This window comes from Hippoglossus hippoglossus, chromosome 21, assembly GCF_009819705.1.
Source record: "Hippoglossus hippoglossus isolate fHipHip1 chromosome 21, fHipHip1.pri, whole genome shotgun sequence".
In the NCBI taxonomy this organism is placed as follows: Eukaryota; Metazoa; Chordata; class Actinopteri; order Pleuronectiformes; family Pleuronectidae; genus Hippoglossus; species Hippoglossus hippoglossus.
The window spans coordinates 23678340-23705155 of record NC_047171.1 but is presented as its reverse complement, the minus strand read 5'-3'; the positions used below and the strand labels follow the sequence as shown (position 1 = coordinate 23705155).

At 43.6% G+C, this 26816-nt stretch overlaps 1 protein-coding gene across 1 annotated transcript; it reads left to right on the top strand.

Moving 5' to 3' along the window:
* Nucleotides 1-696: 696 nt before the first annotated feature.
* On the top strand, nucleotides 697-26816 carry efnb2a (ephrin-B2a). Its single transcript, XM_034573479.1, has 5 exons — nucleotides 697-933; nucleotides 11105-11388; nucleotides 19540-19632; nucleotides 21087-21197; nucleotides 22894-26816. Exons 1-5 carry the CDS (start codon nucleotides 821-823, stop codon nucleotides 23298-23300), a joined length of 1008 nt encoding a protein of 335 aa, XP_034429370.1. The 5' UTR covers nucleotides 697-820; the 3' UTR covers nucleotides 23301-26816.

Sequence of the window (26816 nt, the reverse complement as noted above, 5' to 3'; positions counted from 1 at the left end):
CCCTATTGACTTTCCCGCCGAGGGACCAATCAGCGGCGGCGCGGGGCGGGGCCTGGGCATGACCAACTCCAGCTAATATTGTGAGTCTCAGAGTCTCGCAGTTAGTTTCCATCCAGGTTCCTGAGCGTCGCCGAGGCTTCATCCCTGCGCGTGGGACGGATCTGCAGGATTCAGCTGCAGCACTTGTTCTGTGCAGCCACAGTATGAGAATTTCCATTCCAGCTCTTTTGATTTCTTTCATTCTCATATTCGATCATTTTCTTCGTTTTGACCATCCGATCCCATTGTGTAGCCTTTCTCATTTCTCGGCTGCTGTCACCCACAGTTTGTTGCTCACCACCACCTCCTCCACCACCACCGGCACCAGCTGAAAGGGGAACATCTCACCATTCCACCGTCAGCCACCACAGTCCTGCTCTCTGCCGCCGCGGCTCTGGATGCTGGACTTGAACGCAGGGGGATTATACTCGTGTTGCTTTCCATCCGCCGCCCGGTGCACAGCGGACACCAGCACGTCTTCTCTCTGAGGGATGTATTGCAGCGGGTTGAAGTGTGCGCTCTGAGCGGGGAGAATATTAACGCACTGTCTGCCGAGTGAACTGCTGCCGTGCGCCTTTCCGTGGCAGCTCTCTCTCCGGGAGATGCTCTGATCGGGCTCTGTGGTCAGTGCGCATCGCCACTGGATCGGGATATAAAGTGACGACATCGCCGCGGTCAGTAGCTTCTGGAGCGCCTGATTTCGATATTTATTTTTTGTTGAAATAGAGATTTGGTTCTTTTGAGACGGATTCTGCACCAACCGGAGGCACGCAGGCTCACCATGGGGGATTCGATGTGGATTTATTATTTTGGAGTTTTGTTTATTGCCTTCAAAGTGGACTTGTGCCGGGCGATCATCCTGGAGTCCATCTACTGGAACACAACAAATACCAAGTAAGTGCCACACAAGCCCGGTGACGGGCTGCCTTACGCTCCCCGTGTGCCAGACGCCGCGGAAAAATCGGAGAATTTAACGGTGCTTTGCTCGCCGCCCATGGCATTTTACGCGCAAATAAAACGAGTTCACACAATGTAGCTTTACAGACACAATTCTTCACTTCAGTGTACATCGAGTAGAACGAAGAGCTCTCAGGCGAGAATGATTTGAAATTTGAATTTATCTTCGCCTGTTATTGTCACAGCGGCGAACTGTTGGAGTCGCGTCTGAGAGGTCCGATTTGTCCAAAGGAGAGACGCAGATACCAGCGAACCGTTGTTCATGAGTTATAAAATATAACAAATAAATCCCTGGCCGACCTGTAGATTCGCCCCACACTTTTAAAACGGAGTTTAGCTTTTTATTTTTGAAAATGAAGGCGCAGGTTGAACCAAACGGGATAATGTGCCCGAAACGACCCCGCTCTCGTACCCATCCAAACACCTGTCAGGAGAAGTGAGGCTCTCACTTTACTGTTGCACGGATACAGGCCTGTTTACTGTTCGCGTCCTGTCGCCGTTGAATATTTACGCGCAGTGGACAGCTCGGGGCCGCTCGGCCGTGCGTCTCTCTCCGCGGCACAGAGCCGCCTCGGAGCGAGCGGCCCGGCAGCTACACTCATTCTCATATCATCTGTTGTTTATGGGCATATTTCTGTGGAGTTGCTGAGATGTGTGGCGCGTTCAGCTCGTGCGCAGGGAGGGGGAATTCATTTTGAAGGTAATTTTACGCCTCGCTTCCTCGGTCAATAATAACTCCGACTGTGCGTGTTGCAATTCATATTTGTAACAGGTCCGAATAAATGTGATGAAGCAGACATTTGAATTTGTGCTGAGCTCAGGTCCGTTGAGGTCCCTCTATTCCCCACAGTTATACTGGTCAAACACTGGGGGTTCAATTTGATCCTCCGCTATGAAGGTGATATTAATGAGAGCAATAAGAAAAGCATCCTGGAAGAGTGGAGCGCTAACAGAGGGAGAGCGAGGCTCCGTGGAGCTGGCGGGACGCGCACAGGCCCGTGATGCTCTGTCGCTGTATCCAGCCTTCTCCATGAGAATCATTTAAACACGAACTGGGGTTTGTTTCTTTAGAGCGAACTATGCTGGAAATGTGTATAGTTAGACGGAAACTTTGCATTGACCACCAACCCGCCGCGCTCCAACCGTTCACAGCCGTGTCTTGCCGCTTTAAGCGCCTGCATTGAAAGCGCCGTAGAGCTGTAGCGCGTGGATGTGGGGTCTCAGGATGTCCCGTACGGCGGTGTGTGTGTGTGTGTGTTTTCTCAAGTAACGCTCTACCTGTGACCTCCTGCGGGTGATAGGGTGAAAGGCGAACAAACACAGACCTTCTACCTCACTTCTCTTTTCCTGCCTTTGTTCTTATACCACATCCCCCAACCTAAGATCACCAAGAGCATCCATTTGCCTGCTCTGTCTCCCTACAGGCCCAGAAAGGCGGCTAAACCCCTTTCTTCAAATAAAAAAAGGTGTCCTTCTCCTCCCCGACACCCCCTGCTCTCTGCTCGGCGGGGGGGCGCCCCTCTTTGTGGCCGTTTCGTCACGGCCAAACTCCAAGTCACTCAATAATTCAGCTCTTGGCTCCAGTACAGCCAGAGAGCCCATCTCCCTCTCGGTCTCCTGTTCTCCTCCGTGAGGCACACACACACACAATGGAGACGTTCTGAAGGTGTAACAGGCGTCTGTGTTGAGTGGCTTAGGCTCCAACTTCTGAAAATGAACATTAAGAGATAGAAGAGGGGAGAAAACACATTGTAAATGTTCATACACCTCAAGGTTCCACTTTGGACACCTACATTTAATCTCAAACGGCACTGCGTGGTTCAGCGTTGGCCACTATCTGTACATCGCTACTTGCTGACCATTTGACCTTGTGGCGATATAAACAGCCAGTGGTTGGAGGCGTTTGCTTGAGAGTGATGCGCAAATAGACCCATAAAGTCAAAGAAAAAGTGGAAGAACACAAATTAAATCAGCACCGCAGAGAACACACAATGAGGTCCCAAAGCCTGCCACCAGACCATGTGTCAATATCATGCCACGTATAGACATTCTTCACCTTGCTTTTTTGGCAAAGCCTTCTTTTTCAATATTGGTATCACCCAACAAATGTGATTGTGTTTTTAAAATTCAAAGAATGAAACCTCCATTTTGGAGCAGCAGTTTTTTGCAAATTTAACTTGACTTGTCACTTTTGATTTTGGAAAGAGGGGGAAAAAAAGCGTGTCCACCCTCTGAGCGAAGTAAGCTTTAGGCTGCCACAAATGCAGCAGGCATTCCGTGGAATTAGCTGTGCATGTGCGCATTCTTTGCGTTCTGTCTGGGTGAGGAGTTCAGAGATAAAAGGCCAGGGAGTGATATCATTGTGTGACCACACACCTCTTTCTTTTGAAGTAAACACCTGTTAATGAATTGTTTATTTAGGGGGTCGGTTAAAGAACAATGTTGCAGTTCAAGGTCTCTGGTGGAATTAAATGTCAATTCTTACATACGGACTAAACATATCTCACATGAAGCGCAATGATTTTTGTCCTAGTGATTCCTTTTATTCTCATTACAAATTAGGATATATTGATTATGGAAAAATTGATCATTTTTAAACATTGACACCAAAATCTACTATTTTAAATTGAGTTTATATCTGATAAATAACTACCCCGTGATGTCAGTTGAATAAATGACACCCAAACTTTTATTGTCCTTTGTCACAGCTTGTTGGAAGTCCTCAGGCTTGTGTATCAGTTATTCCTCTTTGCTAACAGAGAACCCCAAATGGTGAATATCTTTATTCAGCAGGTCAGCAATATGCTCAACAGACCAAGTCGTTCCTGCCTGCGCGCCTCTCCTTTAGTTTGCCTTAGTCCTCCTCTTTGAGTATTCAAGGAAGGATGAATGTTAGAAATGTGAAGGCTCAGGGCCAGTATAATGCCTTTGTATATGTAGGCTGGGGGAAAGGATAAAGAAATAGCTGGGCTCTCTCTCTCTCTCTCTGTCACACTGCGTGTGAGTGCGTGTGTTCTGAAGTGTGTGTGCATCTATTAAACACAATAAACAAAACAAAAAAGGAAGAATCCATCCACAGGGCCTGCAGCTATGTTCATTAAATGTCATTATTGTTTACTATTTTACTGTCTGTATGCATGAACTCTTAACGAAAAATAAGAGTGACCCCCGCTACCTCTTCCCCCTCTCCCCAGTCTCCCCCAACACACACATGGACAAGTCACATCACACCACACACACCTCCTTCTCCTAGTAATCCATTTTGTAGTTTGGAGGGAGAAACAAAAGAGAGGCCTGCTTTACATGGTTTATGTAAAAGGAGCGCTCCCTCTTCTCTACTGCAGTTCATTAAGAGATTACATAGAAGCCTAAAGGCCCTTTGTGACCGGGCAGTGACGGGGGCACCTCTGTGGGTACTTTTGTGAATGTAGGGGGGGTTAGAGAGAGGGAGGAAGTGGGAGAGAGAGGGGGGTGGACATAGAGATGCGGGTCCATCATGAATGACTGATGAGGCCTTGTGCTGAATGTTGTAACGATGCCCTCCCTCTTCCTCCAACCATCTCTCCCTCCAAAATCCCTGCAGTGCCTCTAATTTTGTCTTTTTCTTTTCTTCAATTCTTTCTGGAGCCAGAGGAGAGAAAGATCAGTTGTTTTAATTCAGCTACATTGACCTGCAACATGAGTTAGGGAAAATAGGAGAGAAAGTGAAATCCTGCCATGTTCGACAGAGAGTTTGCGCAGCCAGGGTTATAGAGGTTGACGTGGCTCTTTTTCCGATTACTGCCAGGAGAAACGTTTATGATTAAGATTGTGTAAAGAATAGGAAAAAAGCGAGAGAAATGAAACAGAGAAGGAGAGAAGAAAGCATCTGGGCCCCTCAGGATGAGGAGGATAATTATGTCTAGGCTTGCTCAGATCCCATAGGCCTGGATTACAGGATGAAAGGTAGGGCCGAAGGCATGAGCGCAGACAGAACCAGGGAGAGGACAAAGGGGGGATAGGGTGACGATCGGCGTAAAGACCCCTGTCCCCTCGGCCGACAGAGGGCGAAAGCCAGAGCGCTGCAAAGATTTGCGGGTGGATTAACCCTTACTATGCCCCAGCTTGGCCTCTTTGTCTGCCACCATAATGAATCCTTGCATTGCAGCTGGGATTGAGAGTCAAACAGTTGCTCTTGATCTGCAGTAAATATTCACCCTCCACTCGCATACCTCAGTTTTTTTACGAATTCAGGGCCAAAGGAAGAGAATGGAAGGCTGATTGGGACGGGAGGATTACTCCAGGATGGCCACTGTTGCTCTGTGTGGTTATACACAGATCCAACAATCCAGTGGTTTAAACAGAAAGTCTGAAAGAGAGAAGAGCGAGAGGAACAGTGGGGGTTATTTAGACATGTGCCGTGGCAGAAGGATGCAGGGGTTCAATACAAGAAAACAAGATGGAGAACTAGATTTTTTCACAGTTGACAGAATTGGTAGTCAAAACTTTAGGTAGCAGGTCTACACTGTCCTCCTTGTTCTTATCTTTTTCGTTCGGTCTCTTTCCTGCCTCATACATTTCCCTACTCCTCCCCGAAACCCTCCAGTAATACCCTCAACCTAAATACAGTTCACAAAAAAATATTCAGTTGTTGTGTGTTTGTTAGTTTGCCTTTTCAACCTCGTTTGCGCTTTGTATTACACATAGTTTAATTGCCAGCAAAAGGAAAGCAGGCTACTAGACAACCACTTGCCAGCAATCATAGACAGAAGTCATTGGTTTGAATCCTGTCTAGGTAAAGCTGAGGGCTTTTTCTCAGTTGACAATGGCAGCGGTCTGATTTTGCTGTATCATTATGAGAAATTATAAAAGCTTTCTCCTCGTGGCTCTGGCGGAGATGTGGAGACGGTGACAAGAGAGAGTTCAGGCAGCTGTGGCTCTTCTCACCTTCGCACAAAATGGCCCGATGGTGTGGTTAGAGATGAGAGCAGCTTCTCCCTGCGCTTCCAGAGCAGTTGGTGTGTGTTTGTAGAAGGGGAGGGGGGTCAGACAGACAGACAAATAGTGATCAGTAAGAGGAGAAGAGGTGCGCTACTGTATATATCCTTACAAAGTAGACCCTTTTGTACGGACACCCTGCTGTATTGCCGTCAAGACGACCCTTTATTATGGCCTCTCCGCTCGTTTACACTGAACCACACAAAGACACAATCAAGCCACACTGACACAGGTTCGTCTCTCTCACTACACCTCCGCTGAGGAGCAACAATGTCCCCCTTTCTGTGGCCGTACCTTTTATGCAGAACGATGAGGTGGAATAATGGTGCAGCACTCCCGCCTTGAACAGGCTGCGTTAAAAGGGCTTGTGCCTCTTGCCGTCTTTCTCCCCCCCTCGTGCTCTCGTCACCTCCTGTGATTGTCTTTCTGCAGGGTCACACTTTTCGACAAGTGTTGCCTCCATGTGGAAGAACAAATGGTGCGTGACATGACAGAAACTGAGGGAAAAACAGTGCTACAGTAGAGCTGCAACTCAATGATTTTCATTGTTTTTTAGTTAATCTTTCATTATTAGTTCAGTTTATAAAATGGTCATTTTATAGCCACATGTTCACATAGCTTAAAGTGGTGTTTTCAGATGTTTGGTTTTTTCTAACAGCTCAAACTCCAAAGATATTCATTTTACAGTGACAGAAAACAGAAAGTCCTCACATTTGCAACTCTTTCTTTTTATTTATTTATTTTTTCCCTCAATCTAGTTGAGGATTAAGAGCAGAGGATGCTGCTCTTTGTTAAACCATATGAGGCAAAATGTGATTTGTGAGTGTGGGATGTTAAAATCATTGTTTTATTAATTGATTTGATAAAATTAGTAACATTTTTGCTTGATAAATTACTAAAATAACTATGGGTTATGGGTTAATAATATTCACCTCCGTACTTAAGTACACCTGTCATGAAGTTTGCAGCTTCTAAATATTGTCTTTGTGAATTTATTGACCTTTATAGACTTTTTTAATTGTATCAGATGTTGATGTTTAGTTTTGACTTTTATATACACACCAAAATGCTGTTTTGCTTTTCACAGGTTTAGTGATATCATTAAACACAACTTCAGTTTCTTTTATTTAGTCAATTACAAATCACAACCGTTTGATTCTTAGAGATGTCTGATATCTGCTTCCCTTTTGGGTGTTGAGGCGCTTCTGATGAATCTGACCTCAAGTTTTCAAGGAATCTATGACAATGTTGGACAACCAGACTGCTTTGAAAGTAGTGAGACACTTTCAGATTTGCCACAGATTATATTTAGATTAATACACCAAATCTTGATGAAAGGTGGGGTGCCGACGTGGGGGTTGGGAGTCAGTGCAATAAAGTTAATTAACAATCATGAGCTGGCTTTTATTTGCTTCCTGCCCCTTCCATTCTCTTTCCCTCCCTGAAGTCATCTTTCTGAAGTTGCTTTATCAGGTTCCTCCGTCTGTCTGCGTGACCTTGTGCACCTGGTGTTTAGTTCTGTTGGCTGCCATTGGGCCAGGTATCTGGTATCAGACATACACATTTAGATATCTCAAAACATAAGCAGGGGAGGAGACGGAATGCAGGAGGCAGCCGCACAACAAATATTGAGTGTCCAACTTGTATTCATCACATCTCTTGTTCCTCTCGGTTTTTTCCTGACCCCGTCAGTGTTTTTATGACACGATCCAGAGTAACTCATATTGCCCTTAATCAGCCTCTTGGCAGCTCGTCTGCCTCTTGTCTAGACCTGCATTCAAAAAGTTTAATCTTTTTATTGAATGCTTTCATTAAACAGCACTTTGTTTTAGATCAGCTGGCTAAAATACAGAAGTGTAATAGAGATGATGGGGTGTATTAGTCAGTTTTTTTTCTGCCCCTGGCTAAGGCAGATCTCCATGTTGAATTGTAAAGACAATGAAAAAACAGGTTACAGCTATTATGATAGAGAAACGTATACTCTGTCAGGAAAAACCCAGAATACACACCCATTTCCCTCAGCTCTTGTACATCTGTGATAATGCGTGTGTGTGACACAGCTCTCCCTGTGCGTCAGCTTGTTTGGTTTCTTGCTAGTTGCCAGCTTCCTGTAGAGATAGCATTCATGCTAACAGAGCGGCAGTTGTGATGCCCTGGTTGATAGTATTGTCAGAGAGGTAAAGTTTGTTATCAGGTGGAAAATGATTCATCTGATCACCATATATGAATATGTACAGTAGGTGTGGGCCATTGCCTTCAGTGCTGTTACATTTTGACTGATTTCTTCGATAAAGATAATATATTATCATATATAGAATATATATATATATATATATATATATAAAAGAGTGCCTGTGTTACAAGGACAGAAGTCCCAGACTCCATAGAGTCATGAACGCTGCCACACATGGATCCTGACAAGCCGAGTATGATGGTACAGGGTGATGAGCGAACACGGAGCTGTAGGAGACGATCTGCTATTCACCTCCTTTTAGTGTCATTATGGAAGCAGAGTACTAAGGAATTCTAGATTTAACCTCTTTAGAGATCAATAATGGCACCTCAAGGTCTCTCTCTCTCTCTCTCTCTCTCTCTCTCTCTCTCTCACACACACACATACACACACACACTTTATCTCACACATACAAGACGTTTAAAATAAGCACATGAATAAATGCATTCTTTCACCCTGTGTAAACACGTGCCTGCTTCCACACATGAATGAGTGCGTCCAACCATGCCCACACACACACACACACACACACACACACACACACACACAGACTACAAACACAAGGTTAATGCATACACATACAGTTCCACAGCATTTGTGTAGACGTGAAGCCCCTCAGGCTTTTCTAAGGACCTCTCTCTCTCTCTCTCTCTCTCTCTCTCTCTCTCTCTCTCTCTCTCTCTCTCTCTCTCCCTCCCTCTCTCCCTCCCTCCTTCCCTCGATCTTAGTGCTCCCATTCTCCCCCTCATCCGACCTCGGATACAGACACACAGATAATAAGATGACGCCAGATGTGCTACAATGCATAGACATACACATCCGTCCTCTTTTTCTCCACCTCTCCCTGTCTCTCCCTGTGTCCGTCACTAGACACACTATACCACCACTGAGTGTGTCCCCAGAGGGCACAGAAAAAACATTCGCTCGGCCTAGTTAGCTGCTGTGTATGTGCATGCACTCGTGTGTGCACGTGTGTGCATCTGGGTGCTCACTTATGCTCAAAGAAGATGATGCACACTGCTGGAAGGGGACAGAGAAATAATGTATAAGTGTGTCTCTATCTGTACGTATAAAGATGGTATGGTGTATGTTCTTGCTCTGGCAATATATATATATACTGTGTATGTATTTATGCGTTTGTTGAATTTCCCCTGTTTCATTTTGTGCTCACTTTTAATTGCGGATTGGCGGTGCCTTGCTTCCGGTCTTCTGTGTTCCCCTGCTGCCCTGTGATGCCTTTGTAGTTAAAAAAAAAAAAGACCAAAAACAAAAGCCGTAGACCAAGCGTCAATCCTCAGCTGTGTTGTTCTCTGTCTTATTGCTTTCTCTGAAGTTCTTTAGTACTTTTTGCCAGGAAAAAGGGTTAAAGTTCACTTGAGACGCTGGGCCTGCCAATACTGCGTTGACCCTATCTACACTATATGCTGCTGGAGGGAAATCCGGAAAAACTAGAATTACTGAACCAAAAAATGTGAACTTGTTTGAAACAGAATTTCATTGATGATTTTAACAGTTGTTAATATTGTAAGTCATTAATCCACCAAAATGTGGAACATGTGTACTCAAAAGTAAGGATTTACAACTTTTGATTTATATATGTCATGAATATAATTAATGGGATTTATCTGGGTTTGAACTGCTCGTCAGACATAAACAATTTAATACGTCACCTTTCATTCAGTAACGTCGTGATCGGCAGTTTAAATAGATTAATCGATTATCTAAAAACTCAGATTACAAATTAACAAAAATGAAAAGCTGAAGAATTTACTAAATAAGAATGCTGGTGTTCACAGTAGGGTTGCAACTTGCTATTACTGTCAGTTCATCTGTAGATTGTTTTTATTTCATCAGTTTAGTTTGTAAAATGTCACAAAGGAGAAAATGTCCGTTAAAATTCCGAGATGACATTTTCAAATATTTAGTGAAAGAAAATCTACAAATAATCACAATTTGATGTGAATGTGCTAATGTTCAGCATTTGTGTTTGAAAAAAATCGAAATACATTTCCCGTTTATTGACTAATCCATTTATTGTTTCAGCTCTAGTTCACATGGGTAAAGAGTCCAGTTGGCCCTCCATTGCTATATCTGCACCCACCAAACACACACAGTAATACAAGTGTATATGATAAGCATAGATGTTTCCGACATTGCTCGTAGTCAATATTTGCAATGCATTCCAGTGTTTGCTCATATCAGTATTCACAGTGTGCCATGAAAAGCCTCGTGGGTGTCCATGGTTAACATTTCAAATTGCATTCAAGCGTGGGGCAAATTCATTTAGCAGGTAAATACAAGGTTTCACCTCTAACTCAAGCTCCAGCTGTGAATGTGTGTGAGAAAGCATGTGCAATCACAGGAATGCTGCAGGGGTTCTCACTACATGGAGACTAAATGACAACATTATTTCTCTTTCGGGAAGAATTTAGGGAATTTACACTACTCCCCGAGACAAACTCCTCTCGGCTCTCTGTCCCTCTCTCTCTCTTTCTCTGTCTGTGTGTGTGTCTGCTGTTCATGTTGTTGCGAATTAAACTGTCCGGGTTTTTATTGATTGTTAAAAACCCTGGCAAGTGTGCCACCTTCGTGTTTTTATCTGGTTAAATATTTGCTCCATTGCTTCCACAAAGCTCTGTGACTGTATCTTCAGATAATGGGGTTGACTCTGCATCACACAAGTACACACACATATAAACACACATCACACCATTCCACCATTATCCTTTATCATCTGAAATGAATGGACACAATTAGTATTTACCTCATCAATAGTTAGGCCAACAAGTGTAATGACAAACACTCCAATCCACAAAGCACAATGAATGACTTGTCAATTTTTCTGCAGCTAACTAATATCCTTCTCTTTCTGCTGTTGTTCCCTGCTTTTCCTTTCAGATTTGTGCCAGGCCAAGGGGTGGTATTGTACCCCCAGATTGGGGATAAGTTGGACATTGTGTGCCCCCGCGTGGACGGTGGGGTGAGGGATGCAGTGGAGTACTACAAGGTGTACATGGTGCCCAGGGAGCAGCTGGAGAGCTGCACCATCACCAAGGCTGACACTCCACTCCTCAACTGTGTCAAGCCTGACCAGGATGTCAAGTTCACCCTCAAGTTCCAGGAGTTCAGCCCCAATTTGTGGGGCCTAGAGTTCTTCAGGGGGAAAGACTACTACATCATCTGTAAGTACACGTTTATTCCATCCCTGTAAGGGTTAAAGCAGCTTTAAACAGCTTGTCAAGGTTGAGGAAGCAGCATTTGGTGAAATAACTTGAATTTGGGTTTATTGTGTGGATTCTTCTTATTCTAGTCAACAATGTGTCAGACTAAGAAAGACTGGTCAGGTGTTATGCTGACATGCTACCATGTACAGACACATCAGTGGAGATAAACATTAGTTTGGTTTTTTTTCTTCTTTTAAAGCTCACTATTTTTGCACCATCAGTCACTGTTGCTCTCCTCATGTGAACATTTACCACATGGGATTCAAAGTGATTGAAGTTCGTCCCCTAAAGGTTGTTGATGGACATTATTAGAAATGGAGGACATATACTATATTAAGTAGTTGTAGCTGAGCTTGAAGTGAAAAATAAATTAGAATTTCTTGATAATCACAGACCGAGAGCATCCAAAGGATGATATCTCTCGGATAGCCTACAGATATAAGCACATAGTAAACATTTTAGATCGATTTGAAGTCATCCAAGGGAGTCTATAGTGACTCTCCTTTGGGATTCACTTTTTAAATCTAGCTTCTAGCATGTTTCAACATGGGAATCTTAAAGCCAAGCTACTGAGAGTTACTCTTTCAGAAAACGTTTGGATGTTTAAAGATGCACAGTATGCCTTATACACAGTGGTTGTCAGATCATGAAACAGCATCTGTTCATCAAGCCAAACCTTTCTGACATGGGCATTTAGATTTTACACTTCTTTTGATTGAAGCATACTGAGTCCTTAAGGCTCCTACGTGATGACACCCTATGCAGCTCAAACTCATCGTCCATTGTATTGGCTTAAAAGTGATTCACCATCCAGTCCCATGGTACAGGTGTGTCCTCTTTGCTTATTACCTGCGATACACTAGGAGGAAGCTCTGATGGGGTTTAGCGACAGCCCCCTGGTTAGAAACACTGGAGGTGGACTGAACCATCTGTGTTGCACTGATGGGGGTTGTGCCGCAGATAGGACCATCTGTGAGGCTCTGCCACAGCCATCTGTGAGCTGTCACAGTAGGGGAAGGCCATATTTCTGAGCGAGTTGAAGGAAGGGAAAGAGAGAAGGAAAGAAGCAGGAAATGCTCTATCTTATCCAAGCCATCCATTGTAGTTACATTTTGAAAATGAAGTGTGGAAGGTAACTAACTACTTTATTGTCTAAATCCTCAAACCGCCTGCAATAGCCAAGTCCTATGAATTAACATTTTCTTCTGAGCTTTAAGAAGTCTTTCCGAGAAATCTGTTTGAACAAACCCCCGGAAAAAACTGTTCCTTCAACACAATATGCTCTTTCAGTTCCACATAAGGTAATTTAAACCAAACGGGCAAAAGTGGCTGCTCTGTCACTAATGTGTCATAGCTGCAGGATATTTGCATGGTGGGGCATGTTGTGCTATGTAGAGTCTAACTGCTAATTATGTGGTGTTGCAGGTCAGACAGATGCGCTGGAAAATAAGCAGCAGCAGGTTAAATGCTTGACACTGTTTCTAGGCAACATTACACTTAACCTTTTTTTGTTTTTACATATTTTGCAAGTTGGCTGCTAAATAAGCTATAAGAGAACATCTAGCCCATTCAAAGTGGTGTGTGTGTGTGTGTGTGTGTGTGTGTGTGTGTGTGTGTGTGTGTGTGTGTGTGTGTGTGTGTGTGTGTGTGTGTGTGTGTGTGTGTGTGTGTGTGTGTGTGTGTGTGTGTGTGTGGGCAGGGACTATATAAACTACTGACTGAAGAGACACAGACACGATCAGGCTCCTCTTATGTCCTCCTCGGCTCCTCCACCCAAATGCAGCAGTTAATTATTGATTAGCTAATGCTGGTGTTTACTTTCACTGGTGCTCCAAGTGTTTTGCTTTCGTTCCTACCACTGAGCATGATAACATAGTTTAATCCAGATTAATGTAGAATATAGATGAGGCAGGTCAGCATAGACGAGTGCAGGTACATATAGGTGTACATGGCCAGGTGACGTGTTGACATGCACACATTATCCCTCAGGAAGCTACAGCAGCAGCTTGGCACAGCTTCTATGTGCACACACAGCTGTACCAGTACACACACCCAGAGACAACTCTCCTTCTCACTTTATCTATCCACGTATTTTCATCTGTGGCTCTCTACCACAGCCTGAGCAGACCGGAATATTCATCTCCCACTGCCTCACACCAAAACTCCTCCTGATCATCAGCCTGCTGATTCAACGCGTTTTAACATACGAGTGGTGGTAAAGTTCAACGGAACTTTTAAAGGAGGTTCTGGAAAATCCAATTTTGCAGTTCTTGCAAATTTCCCTCCCCTGGCATCCCCTGTTCTCGAACCCCCATCACAACAACCCAAAATGCTAGTGTGTAGCCTAAAGAGGGAAGGGAGGGAGCAGTTTCTCCACTGGAGTGTGTGTCATTATTGCTGTTAAATGCCTCTTCTTGCATACCTCTGGCCCCAGTTCTGCAGCTTTAACAGCCCACTCTTTACTTCGTTTACTTAGAGCTGTTCCTTATTTTGATTGGCTGTTTAGAGAAGCTTCTTCTTTGCATGGGTAAACAGCCGGAGTAAAGCACACATAAACATACAAAGAATGAGAAGAAGACACACAGGTGTGTGTAGGCGGAGAGTCCGATTCATGGTTGCTTTTACCTTGTAGTGTTGCACTGGGCCAATATGTGAATCTCTGCTCGTGGGTGTAATTGTGCATTTTCTATGTGCTTGGTGAATACAGTATAGAAGTAATAGGTACTGGGCCTTGACTTGTGTGGTAGCACCTCCATCTTGTTATCTCCCCTCCAGCAGTGTCGTCCAAGGTCCCTCAGAGTGTGACTCCACCTCAGAAAGTTCACAGTGAGGAATTCATTAGCCTTTTAGAGTGAGCACTTGATATTTAATTAATTAACCAGCGTTTAATCCTCCATTTATTCTCACAATTGCTAAGGCCCCCACATCAATGCTCGGGATCTGAGTCTCAACCAATTGGATTATGGCTGTCTTGTGTTATGAATTGTCAAGGCTGGATATAGATTAGATGGATATTCAACTCAAAACAATATTATAGATTCAAAGAACTGTGACAGAAGGCCTCAGCAGAGTTGACTGTGTGTCCCCACAACCCTGTAGCAAAGAATGATAGGTGGTTAGTTTCTTGTGCAAGAGAAATAATGTATACTTTGCTAGTGTGTAATATAACTATGCTTAGTTGTGTGTGTGTGTGTGTGTGTGTGTGCGTGTGCGTGTGCGTGTGCGTGTGTGTGCGTGTGCGTGTGCGCGTGTGCGTGTGGGCAGCTTTTTATGTTCTTCTTGTGTTTTCTTGCATATGTAGAAGAGGCAGCTGCACAGTACAGATTTCTGTCACCACAGTTTAGTGTGCACATTCCTGCATGTGCATGCGTATGTGTGCGTGAGTGTGTATGTTCGTTTGAGTGAACAACATGCACATTGCTGCTCCAGTTGAGCGCAGATGAGTTTGATGTGATTGTTTGTGGCAGCATGGCCTGCAGTGGAGAACCTAGTGAGCTCGATGATTACATGAGCTAAAGAGGGAGAGAGAGAGGGAGGGGTTGAGGGAGATTGAAGGAAGGAGTGAGGAACGGAAGATGAATAAGGAGGGACAAAGGGCAAAATGAGTGAGAAAGAGAGCAAACAGGGGAGGGAGGGAAATGAGAGAGAAAGGAGAAGGGAAGAGAGCTAAAGAGAGAGGGAAGGTTGAGCTAAAGGTAATGGGAGCATAGCGACAGAACAAGAGAGATGAGCTGAAGAGGGCACGAGGAGGACAAGACTGACATGCACGGAAAAAGAAAAAACGACTTAAATCACCTTTTTCAGAAAATAGACATGTACCCCCTGCTCTTAGGGGGAGATCTCATTTAAATTTTTATAAAATATTATAATGTGCTTTCCAGATTTTGTCTGATTGAAACTACTATTATTGTTTTTATTCACCAATCTCATATTAAAAACCCAGTTATTGAACATTATGAAAACGAATGACAGGATTAATCAGTAACACTCACTGCTAATATGGGTCGGCATGGGAAATAACTAAATGAGGAGAAATAATTTAAAAAAGATAAGACCGTGGATCTTTGCAGCAGGTGAAATACAATTTTTTAAAACAAAATTGTAATTGAAACCACTGTGATGTTAAATATGTAACTTTAGCAAGTAAATATAAATAATAGATTTAAAATTGAGTGACTGGTAACGGTGGTTATCACACAGGTTTGGTATTGCTGTGTGTGTGCGCGTGCGCACATGGGCTGTTTGAGGGTTAAGACTTGGTTTTAGGGTTAGAATTGGGTTAGGGTTAGAGCATATAGAGACGTGTGTGTGTGTGTGTGTGTGTGTGTGTGTGTGTGTGTGTGTGTGTGTGTGTGTGTGTGTGTGTGTGTGTGTGTGTGTGTGTGTGTCCATAAGACCAGCACTGTGATGCTGGTCTCACGCTCCATGGCAGCCCGACGGATGACAATTATGCGTTGAGTTTAGATCATAACTGCCTTTGTCTCTCCTCCTCTTCTCTTTCTGTCTTTCTGGGACACATCCTCATTCTGTCCATCCGTTCATTCTCTCTGCAGTACTAATACTGTCTCTTCCTATCTGTCTTTCTGAGAGGCCTCATCAGTCTGTTATGCCTTTGCTCTGTTCCACTATTTATGAACAGCCCGCCATTGTTTTTCAGCAGTGCATTGTGTATTAATTGTACCCAAGCTTTTACTAAGCTTTTCATACTGGCCTATTAGGCTATGGCCACAATATTGGCCTACAACTAAAATGTTAAAGGTCAAAATGTGGAACACTCTTTGAATGTTCTGTTAGTGAAACTATCCCTTGTATCAGACTAGTTCTACATGTGAACACAGTTATGTGTCGTATGGAAGGTTTTTCTTGCTATTTGCTGGTTACATTAAGGAACTGGGTTATGAGCTCACAGTCTTTATCTGGATTGAAGCTCACAATTGACTGTCTCGTTAACCAGAGGGTGATTTTCCACTCCGTTGATTTGATAAACAGGAGAAAATTAAGTTAGGGAGGGTAAACAAAGTTAAGGAGGGCGAGGGTGAGGATGGGGGTGGGGTGTCTGTTTGGTGTGTTTTCAATACGGGGGTGGGATTGTGGTTGAAGTGGTGCTAATTTTACAGGTGGTTTAAACAGGCCGTCACATAAGAGAGAGGATGCTTCTTTGACACGTCTTTACCATTTGTTTGAGACTTCATGTGACTTTTGTGTGTGTGTGTGTGTGTGTGTGTCTGTCTGTGTGTGAGAGAGAGAGAGAGAAAGAGAGAGAGAAAATTTACTGTAATTTTCAGTTGAGATTGAGTGAATGGGGAAAATCAGATGTAGCTCTTCTTCTTGTCCTTTTCTTTCTTGTTTCTTCACTCATCGTTCCTCTTTGTGTTGCAGAAGGTCACACACAAGCTGCATTTCAGGGTTAATCGCACAATTTTTTTCCTCCTTTTTTCTTTCCTTCTTTCTAGCACTCCCCTACCTCTTCAGTAGTCGATGACTAAATCTATTTGTGAGGGTCTTGTATGAACCACGTCTCTCCACCCCCTGTTCCCTCTGTGTTCCCCAAGCATTACGGATTAGCTGGTTAACTCTAGCCAGCTAGTCTGTCAGCCAGTTCAGTCTGGCCTTGTCTGGCACGGCCGAGCAGGGCCAAGTCATTCAGCCAGCCTTAGCAGTTTTGACAATCAAATTCTGTTGAAATCCAAGTCAGGCTTGCCTGGACTGCAGCCTTGGCATAGAGAGTGTGTGTTTAGCTCCACATTTAAAGGGGAAGAAAGTTTACGGTTTAAAATGACAGCAGATTGAATGTTTCTTCATATATTTTCAATGTCCAGGAAATAAGAGCGAAGTTAGAAACAGATGTTTCTGTTTCTCAGTTTAGAGCAGTTTGGATGTGTTACATGCTTTAATAGGACAAAGAGGGAAAGATGATGTAATCAGAGATGGAGGGAGGTGACAATAGTGATAAGTACCATATGAGACCCAAATACGACCACTGCCCTTTTTACCTTGTGAACTCTGGTCTCTCAAGCACACGTGGGTTTGAGCTTGCGCACACCTCAATATTCCATGTTGCTCATACCTCAAAAACTAAGGCACAAACACAGCCTCTTTGTACTAATCACTCGGCTAAGTAAACAGCTGTAAGCTGGTGGTGGTGATAGTTAAGATGCAGGATTTCAAACTTTTCTAACAGATTTGTTAAATGAAAATAAGCACGCACATCAGCGTACGCACAAGAGCACAAGCCTGTAAGGAGCTTTGTATGTAATGTGCTTTTCAGTCTACTGGAAAGCCAGGGGTCAGCTAGAGAAAAAAACAGTGGGAGAGAGGAGGCAAGATTGAGGGAGGGAGGCAGGGAGTCCTTGTTAACATGCTCTTTGTGTCAACTCCCATCATTGTCTTATTGAAGCAAGGGGATTTGGTATCAAAATGATTGGTAGCTGAGGACGAGGAGAATAAGGAGGAAAAATTAACAATGGGGATGAAGAAAAGGAGAAAGTTGCAAAGGATGCAGAGCTTCACTTTTGAAAAGGTATTTCAATCTGGATCTCTGGAAGCACCTGCCTGTCAGTTCCCCTGCAGCTGATGGAAATGCTTCGGGTGCAGAAAGACACGCTGAGGTGGCAAGTATGTTTTAAGGGCACAGCAATTCAGGGAAGAAGGTGGCGGTGAGGTGGACACACCAGAGAGGAGGAAACTCGGGATGATGGGGTGTTGTTCCAGAAAGAGGAATGAGGAGGATAGGCTGAAGAGGAAGCAGAGCGAAAGGGGGGGGAGTCGGTGTGGTGGGAGCAGTCATAGTGAATGTGGGCCACTGTGCATTGGCGGGAAGCCAAGCCGCTAAGCCCTGGCAGCTCGTTAGCCTCTGTGTTACCGACCTGATAGACCACAAGCCCCACTACCCCCACATCCCACCCCCCCTCTTCCTTTCCTGTTCCCCATCCCACTCACGATCCAAGCTGCAGTTCCACCCAACAGCCTCCGGAGGCAGCAAAGATAAAAGCAGACAAACACGGAGGCGGAGTAGCAGCTAATGGTGCAGACAACATCCAGCTGATCGAGCCTTTGGAGTGTGGCTTGGGCAGTTAGTGTGTGTGGGCCACATTTGCATAAGTTTGACACGAGTTGATATTTTATTTTTTAAATGTACAGACCCATACAGCATCTGCTTCTAGATCCTTTTTATTTCTTCAAGTGGGATGTATTTGCTCCGCCCTTCCAGCTTCCTCTCCCGACATCTGCTGCTGTCCCTTAAACTCAGTCTTTAGCAGTGCACTTCTATTTTCTCCTGTCTTCAAACATTTTTCAGATCCTTTAAGCTCTTTTCATCTTAGCGCTATTGAGGTATTTATCACCTCCCTCTGTTCCCTTAATTGCACTGCCTCTGGAAAAGTGCCCAAGCTTTTCAAACCATCTCTCGTCCCTACCTGTTTACGCCCCTGAATATTTTTTTCATGTCGTCAGCTGATTTTCTTCTTTTTAGCAGCGAGTTTGGCTTTTAGATCTGAGTGTTTTGGGGCTTTTAAAATCCCACAGTGTGTTCTTTAATAACTGGCTACCTCTCTCTGGGGTGTTGTTAGCAGCTTTCCAAGATGGCCACTGTCGTCGTAGCCAAATCTGTCTCCTTCTCTCACTCGCTCCCCTCTCCTTACCTCCCATGGCTGCCTCCCTTACGAGCCCCATCAGCACAGTTAGGCATATTACAGTCGCAATTACTCAAACTAATTGACTTTGGGGATGTGAAATATTCTGCTGGAGTGGAGCGACTGAGGTGATGAACGGGTGAATTGTGATTTTATTAAAGGGGTATGAGTCATATCCTTCCTCAGCGGAAGGCTTTCAGTGCCTCTGTTGTCTTTGGGAATTGGCTGTTTTTCTGAGATAGGCTTAAGGCCTATATGGCAGCACAATTCCCCAACACAACTTTTTAGTACCAGATGCCTCTTATAAACCACTGTATTGCCATTCATTTAACAGTGTTGGCATCAAACCTGTAAGGTTTACTCTTGCTTTTACACGTACAACGATCCAGCTCTGTGACTACCTCTGCTGCAACCCTATTCCAGGTTTGTACCTTTTATACAGAATCCTAACCTTGTTTTCCTCTCTTTTCTGTTGTAGCTACTTCTAACGGCACCATGGAGGGAATTGACAACCAGGAGGGAGGAGTGTGCAAAACCAAGTCCATGAAAATAATCATGAAAGTGGGACAAAGTGAGTATTGTTTTATTAAATTATGGTTGTGAGCGCCTGTAGGCACAAGCGGGCACTCACAGTTTGTGTTTAAGTGTGTGAGTCTCTGAAAATACTCTTATAAAGTCATAGGAGACTGTACAGCATACAGCTCCATTGTCTCCATGACACCTGGGGCTACGAGGGGGCAGGGGATCTAATCTAGTGGACACCTAATGCAATGAATCATACACACACATACTACACACACACAATTGTGTATGATTGTACACACACAAACACATACACTGGGAATATCTGCTGATAAATGCTTTTTGAGCTAGAAAGCTTGCCAAACATGCAAGTCTAGTTAAGATGGACATACAGACACTTTTCATGATCTGTGATGCTGCATGTGTGACACAAACAGCCTGACTGGCAGATACTCTCTCTGAAGAAAACACTTTCACAGTTGACCCCACACACAGCCACAGTCAAATCCGACTCGGTTCTTAATTGTAGTGATAATTATTCATAAACCAGTTGCCGGGCTGCCTGTCAGAATGGTAATTTCCTGGGGGTCAGCCCTCTTATCAACACAAGCGTCAGTGCTATTGAGAATTGCTGAAGGTCAGGGAATTAATCGAAGCTGCAGCAATCTGAGGAAGAGGTGCTGCACAGGCCTGGAAATTGGTTCTGCTGATTAATCGGACTGAGTATCAGCTCCAGTGTTGATGAGAGTTGCTTACAAATCAGTGGATCTATTATATTTAATGTATCATTTAGTGTGGTTCTAGCACAGTCGAGTTTGACAGAGCACAACCTGAGTAGTAGTGATTATAACAGCAGATGTTCAGTAAATTACTCCAGCATTTAGTGTGATTATTTAGTTCTGCTCAGCTCGAGAACCACATAAGATATACTGACAAACATTATAGTAGCATTAAGAACCATATGGACCCTCTGCAGAACCCCCCCCCAAAAAATGAACTACACTTTATTGTTGATACAGTATTATCTGAGTCATGAAGAGCCATATCTTCAGAAACAGGACCCAGTAAAGGCTGTGTTATGAGTTGCTAAGAGCACCATTGAAGCATTTAGAGGTTCAAGAGATTTTCCTTGAACTGTCCTCTTAGACACATTTCTGGTGCTCAAGGCAGCTTGGAGAAAATGTATTTTTAAGATTGAATGAATAAATCAATAATAGCTCTCAAGTCTATCTTAGCACAATACTCACCTGCCCGAACATAAGTTCAAAGAGTTGTTGCTGGGGTGACATCCATGATTACATTAGATCCATGCAAAATATACATCGGACGTTCAGCTGAAGTTAGACAAATGAAGCGGGTATCATCTAGAATCATTCAGTTTTTATTTTTCATTTTAAAGTTTCCTACTGCCATTGCTAGGAGGATGCATTCTGGCCTACACATTTGACTGTGATAAATAATTCACCATTAATTCCTGTGTGTTTTATCTGCTTTTTTCCCCAGATCCCTCTGATCCTATTTCACCCAAAGACAACCCCACCAGAGTACCCTACTCTCCAAATTACTCAGATGGCAAGGACACCTACAACCCTAATGAAGTGCTGGAGAAGACAGGTGAGATCCCCCCCTCTGAGCTTCAATCTGGGGAAAGTGGTAATCGAGTGCAGAATTTATCCAACTCCAACTCTTTGACATTTGTTCAGCCAGCAAAGAGCAAATCTTGCGTTAAGTAAGGGTGTGTGTGTGTGTGTGTGTGTGTGTGTGTGTGTGTGTGTGTGTGTGTGTGTGTGTGTGTGTGTGTGTGTGTGTGTGTGTGTGTGTGTGTGTGTGTGTGTGTGTGAGAGAGAAAGTGAAGGAAAGAAAAGGTCAGCCTTTAATTGAATGTTGCCCATAAAACTGATAGGCATCTCTGGCCTCTCAAGGACTTATAAGGTATCTTCACACTGGCCCTATTCCAGCCTTAAACCATGTCTTAAGTGACATTTTCAGGAAAATGATCCCATCGCGGTCTGCCATCTTTTTAATGACCCGTTCTTAGTAGAGACACACACGTTTTTCTGTACCAAATCACAACACAGCCTAATGTGCAGCTCGGGGCAGTCTGCTCTTATCTCTGCTTTATGTTGCAGTTAAAAATCTCCCAAAAAGAAAATCAGAACAGCAATTCCTGCAGTGAGTTGTGTTCTAAAAAAGAAACAGGAAGGGCCCAAGAACAAAAACAAGCTGACCTATATAAGCGCTCTTCCAGTCCTTCCCCTTGTGTCCTGGTTTGCTATGGGCGTGGCCTGTCCTGACACTGTTTTCACTCCCAGATTTGACGTCAAGCATGTAGATCTGCCATCCTGCCCTCAAAATTATGCCCCCACTTTTTCTGCAGACATCAGCATCTCGTTTTCATGTCTTCCTGCTTTTTTATGTCTCGTCCTTCTATCTCAGCCACAAGCTTGAGCATATGGGTGCTGTGGGCAGAGTGTCTGAGGTAGCCTAATCCCCTTGTAAAACTTCCGGAAGGGAAGCAGACAGGGACACACAATAATCCTGCCTGCTCAGGAACACACTCCAGTCCTGTGGAGAAAAGAACACACCCGCCCTTGAGTTTTGGATGTAAACCAGAGTGTCCATAGCTGTGAGTCAGAACACAGCTAGTGATGTCTCATGTTAACATCAAATATTTTAGTTTCTTCCTTATGGTGCTGTTATTTAGAAAATGAAGCTACCGTTTTGGTCTTTTAAAAAAAATGCATTTTATCTAAGTGCTATTTTCCGGTATCTCCTGAGCCTCTTCTCATCCCATCAGGCTGCCCTAACTTCAAGGTCGCAGTTACCTGCTTAAAAGCCGCCGATCGAATGGGACTTTATTGAAAAATCTATTGGCAGGTTTAACTCTCAAGCCCTGTGATGCCGGCCTGTGATCTCACCTTTACTGTGAGATGATAGAAAGATCGTGAAGAATAGTGGGGAAAGACTGAGAAAAGAAACACTTCTAAAATATTTCTCAGCTTCTTTCCTTTAATGGCATCAAAAGTGTGTTTTGGACAGCATGAGACCCCGTCCCCCCACAACGCTCTAAAATCAGATTAGGAGGCTTTTGCCCCTCATTACGACGGCTTGATCTTTACCTTGCCTTTAAATGAGGCCATTCGTTACAGCCACACATGTACTTTTTCATACGTTCAGACAACAGATAGTTGGATTTAGTTAATCTTGTGCATAACTGAGCTTTTTTTTTTTACCTCTAGATGAAAAATAAACCGACTGTCTCAGGGCTCATGTTGTCATTTTAGTCACTTTTGTTTGTTTTGTCTTTCAGATGTAGCATCCAGAGAAAGCAATGAAAACAACAACGGTGGAAAGTCCTCCAGCATGATTGGCTCTGATGTGGCCATCTTCGTTGGCATCGCCTCAGGCAGCGTCATTTTCATCATCATCATCATCATGCTGGTCCTGCTACTGCTCAAGTACCGGCGGCGGCACCGCAAGCACTCGCCGCAGCATGCTGCCACGCTGTCTCTAAGCACCCTGGCCACGCCCAAACGGAGTGGAGGCGGCGGGAACAATAACGGCTCAGAGCCCAGTGATATCATCATCCCGCTCAGGACTGCTGACAGCGTCTTCTGCCCGCACTACGAGAAGGTCAGCGGCGATTACGGCCACCCGGTCTACATAGTTCAGGAGATGCCGCCTCAGAGCCCGGCTAACATCTATTACAAAGTCTGAGATGGGACTATTAAAAGCAGAGACAAACTGGAACAATCCCTGGGCAGAGCAGGTCCTTGGTTTTGGCTGGCAACGCCTGCACACCCGCAAACACACTCTGTTTCTGTCTCTCTGTCTCTCTCACTCTGTCAGCTCCTCCTCCTCTTCTCTGTAGTTTTGTCACTTTTTTTTTTCTTTCTAAAAGTTTTGCTGATATACCTTGCTGTCAGATTTCATCACAGTTGGGGCGGATGGGTTGAGTGGAAGGCCAGAGAGAAACCTGCCGCTGTTAATGCTGCTGCTCTCTGGGGGTTGGTTGCTCCCTGTTTTGGGGAACAGAGTGTTGTGTGATCAGAAAGTTAGGCAGGTGCTCAGCGTGTTTTTTCTTTGGGATTGGACAAACAGTTGTATGGATGTGAAGGTTTCTTGGAAAGAAAGGAGGAAGAGGAATTTTTGACCTCACCTTTTGAGAGACTACTGCTTGGAAAAAGAGTGAAAGAGACAAAAAATGAGTGAGGAGGAGAGGTGAAGGAAGATATGGGTTAATCCTGAACTCACAAAGTGGCTGCCCTCGCTTGATGCTCTCGAGTCAGAGAGACTGTGTGGACTCTGCTGCCAGATGAGGAAAAAGGAGAGAGATTCTCACACCAATCCTCTCTGGGAATTTCCTGACAGACTCTCGGAGATCATCCATTCACCCTGCCACCCACATGCTCACCATCACACGTGCACACATTCACCCACACACGCAGACACACTGTCTCACCAGTCGATGTGAACTGTTTGGGTTTGAGTGTGGATTTGCAGCGTTTCTCCTCATTCCCAGGTATGAGATTTTCAGCAGATCACTTACTGTACTGTGCTTTGCTAAAAACTTGTGATGTTACTTGAAGGTTTTAAGGACAAAAAAACTGTTTCCTTTTTTGTACTGTCAACATTTACCTATATTGTTTTTGGTTTTCATGTGTGGTTTCCTTTTCCTTTAGTGACAAGTTACCTAAAAGTGGCTAGGAGAGAAGATTTCTCTAAGTTTTGCACCCTACTCCCTGAGAGGGCGCAAAGAGTGTCAGGTCTGTCAGATGGCTCCTGGGAAGAGTGGAGGACTTTCATAAACATAGAGCAGCACTTTTAATCCCATTTCGGTACCTCCACTCTTCACAGTGGTCCACAGAGAGACACAGTTATAGCTAGAGATGGGAGAGCAGCTGTATCCTGACAGGTTTCGTAGCAAGAGCTTGCCTCAACTTCTCTGGAACCTGAGCTTTTCAAATGGAAAAGTGTTAGGGGCAATAAAAAAATCTATTTCGCCTTACTGCCATTGGTTTGCATCAGGTGAAAAAGAGGCCTGAGATCTAGTTGAGGTTAGCATAGCTGGCTGAAACAGCTCTAGGTACTGCAATGTTTACCCCTCGGTGTCCATTGATGTTTAAGGTTGCCCAAAATCAGTGTGACTGGTGCTCTCCTATTGTCATTAAAACAAAGCACAGGGACATCTACTTACATTTTCACTGTTTTGGATTATCCATTAGCATTTCCATATTGTGAGTTTTTAATTAACTTCTTTTTTTGTTAAAATAGATGTACATTTAAAAAAGGACATTACAAAGATGAAAAATCAAAAAAACAGAATTTATTTATGATAGACACATTGAGCACAGGTGTTGTCAGGCGGTATGGAGAGGAAGAAGTACTGTTAATATATTATGGTATAAGTGCACATTATGCAATCTAGGTTTTTGATTATTTGATATCTCTCGACCCTCTGAGTCCTGTGTTTTCATGAGCTCTCATTCATAATCACAGGCCTTGGTCCTGGGAGGAAGGATCAGGGGAGGGCCCCCTGGGACCTGGCCCCGGGGGGAGGAGAGTTATCTGACCCAAGATAGCTCACATTGATGTACACAAGGGCAGAGTAGCTGTTTCTCCCACACTCATCTGTGTAGCATCTTCCAAAGGATAATTCCACAAACACCCAGTGCCCCCAGTTCTCCTCATACGCACCTTTCATGTTTTCTGTGCATGTGTGTGTGTGTGTGTGTGTGTGCGCGTGTGTTGAGCATGTCTATATTTCAGTGACTTCACATCCATGAATATCTTTGACTTAAGATCATAAACGTGACTTAGGCATATATCAGGCCATCATTAACATTGTCATTTGTTCATAAAAAGCATCAAATTTCACCGAAAAGCCAAGCCTTGTATGATCTGAAGTTTGTGCCTCTAAGAGGCTACAAAATCTGCAAATATGCAATTCCTATTTATTTTTCTAATCAATTAAGAGAAAAAAAAAACACCTATGGAAAGTGTTCTTAACCACTGAAAGATGTAACAACAAACAAATGACACAAAACTAGCAAAGTACTTCTCGCAAGCCTGCTGTTAGTTTTTATTTCCTGCATTATTTGTAGTATTATTTGAACCTTTTTCTGTTTGAACCATGTGCCGTAGTACAAAGGTAAACTGTGAAAAATGAAACCATTAAAACATTTATGTGTATATCACACCTGAACAGCTTTTTAGAAAAAGGTGAAGAGACACACTTACACAACAAAGAAATAGCTGTTTAGTTGCTGTCTGTCTGCAGCAGAATATGACAATCTTATTAGTTTCTTTGAATCTGACGTCCTTTTCTTAGCAGCCACTCAACTAATGCTCTCCCAACATTGACCAGGATTGGTTCAACCTGTTATGAATTGTCATAGCGATTCTGTGAGAGTCTTAGCACACGGGCTAGGAGAAGCACCTCAGGCTACTGTAAATGCCTTGCTCGTATGGTCAGCCCTTGGTCACTTGACTCAGTAATTTTGCACCGTACTTCTGTAGGTAAGAAACTGTAAATACATTAATGTTTGTATTGTATATGGATCCTGGGTTGTTACAATAGCCTTATTCACCTTTTTAGGAAAGTAAATGGGAAAAGAAAGAACAGAAAAAAACAGAATACACTTCAGTAAATCAGAGCATACTACTTTTTTGGTAAATAGCTTATGTAAATATCGACCACAACCCAATAAAATTTTTTTATAAACTCTTAAAGTAAGATGTTTTGTATAAAATTTGAATTTTTTGCTATGTATTTTAGCTAGCGTGCATTCTAAAGCCCATGTCCTCCCCACTCCCTCCCCTTTTGCACTGTTTCCATGGAAATTTGGTTTAAAAAAAAAAAAGAGAGAAAAGTTGCCAAACCGACTGCTGCATATTTGTGCCATAAGTGTGTACCATAAATATTTATTGAATTAGTTTCTTTTTTTCTTCTTTGTTCTGTTTATGATTTAATTTCAGTCCAGTTTGTAAGTAACACAGTATTATATTTGCATCGTTTGTTTGTCTCCCCCTGGTTTTCTTTCGTCATGTCATGGTTGTTGGGTGGCTGTAGCCATCTTCTTCACTCCCTTGCAGTATGAGATGGCCAGGCTGTGACAAATGATTTTAACATTCAAAGATCTGAAGCAAGTTCAAAGTGAGGATAAATGACACACATTCCACCAGTCTGTTACAAACTGAAAATGTTTTTCAATAAAATGTTTTTCCTATGGA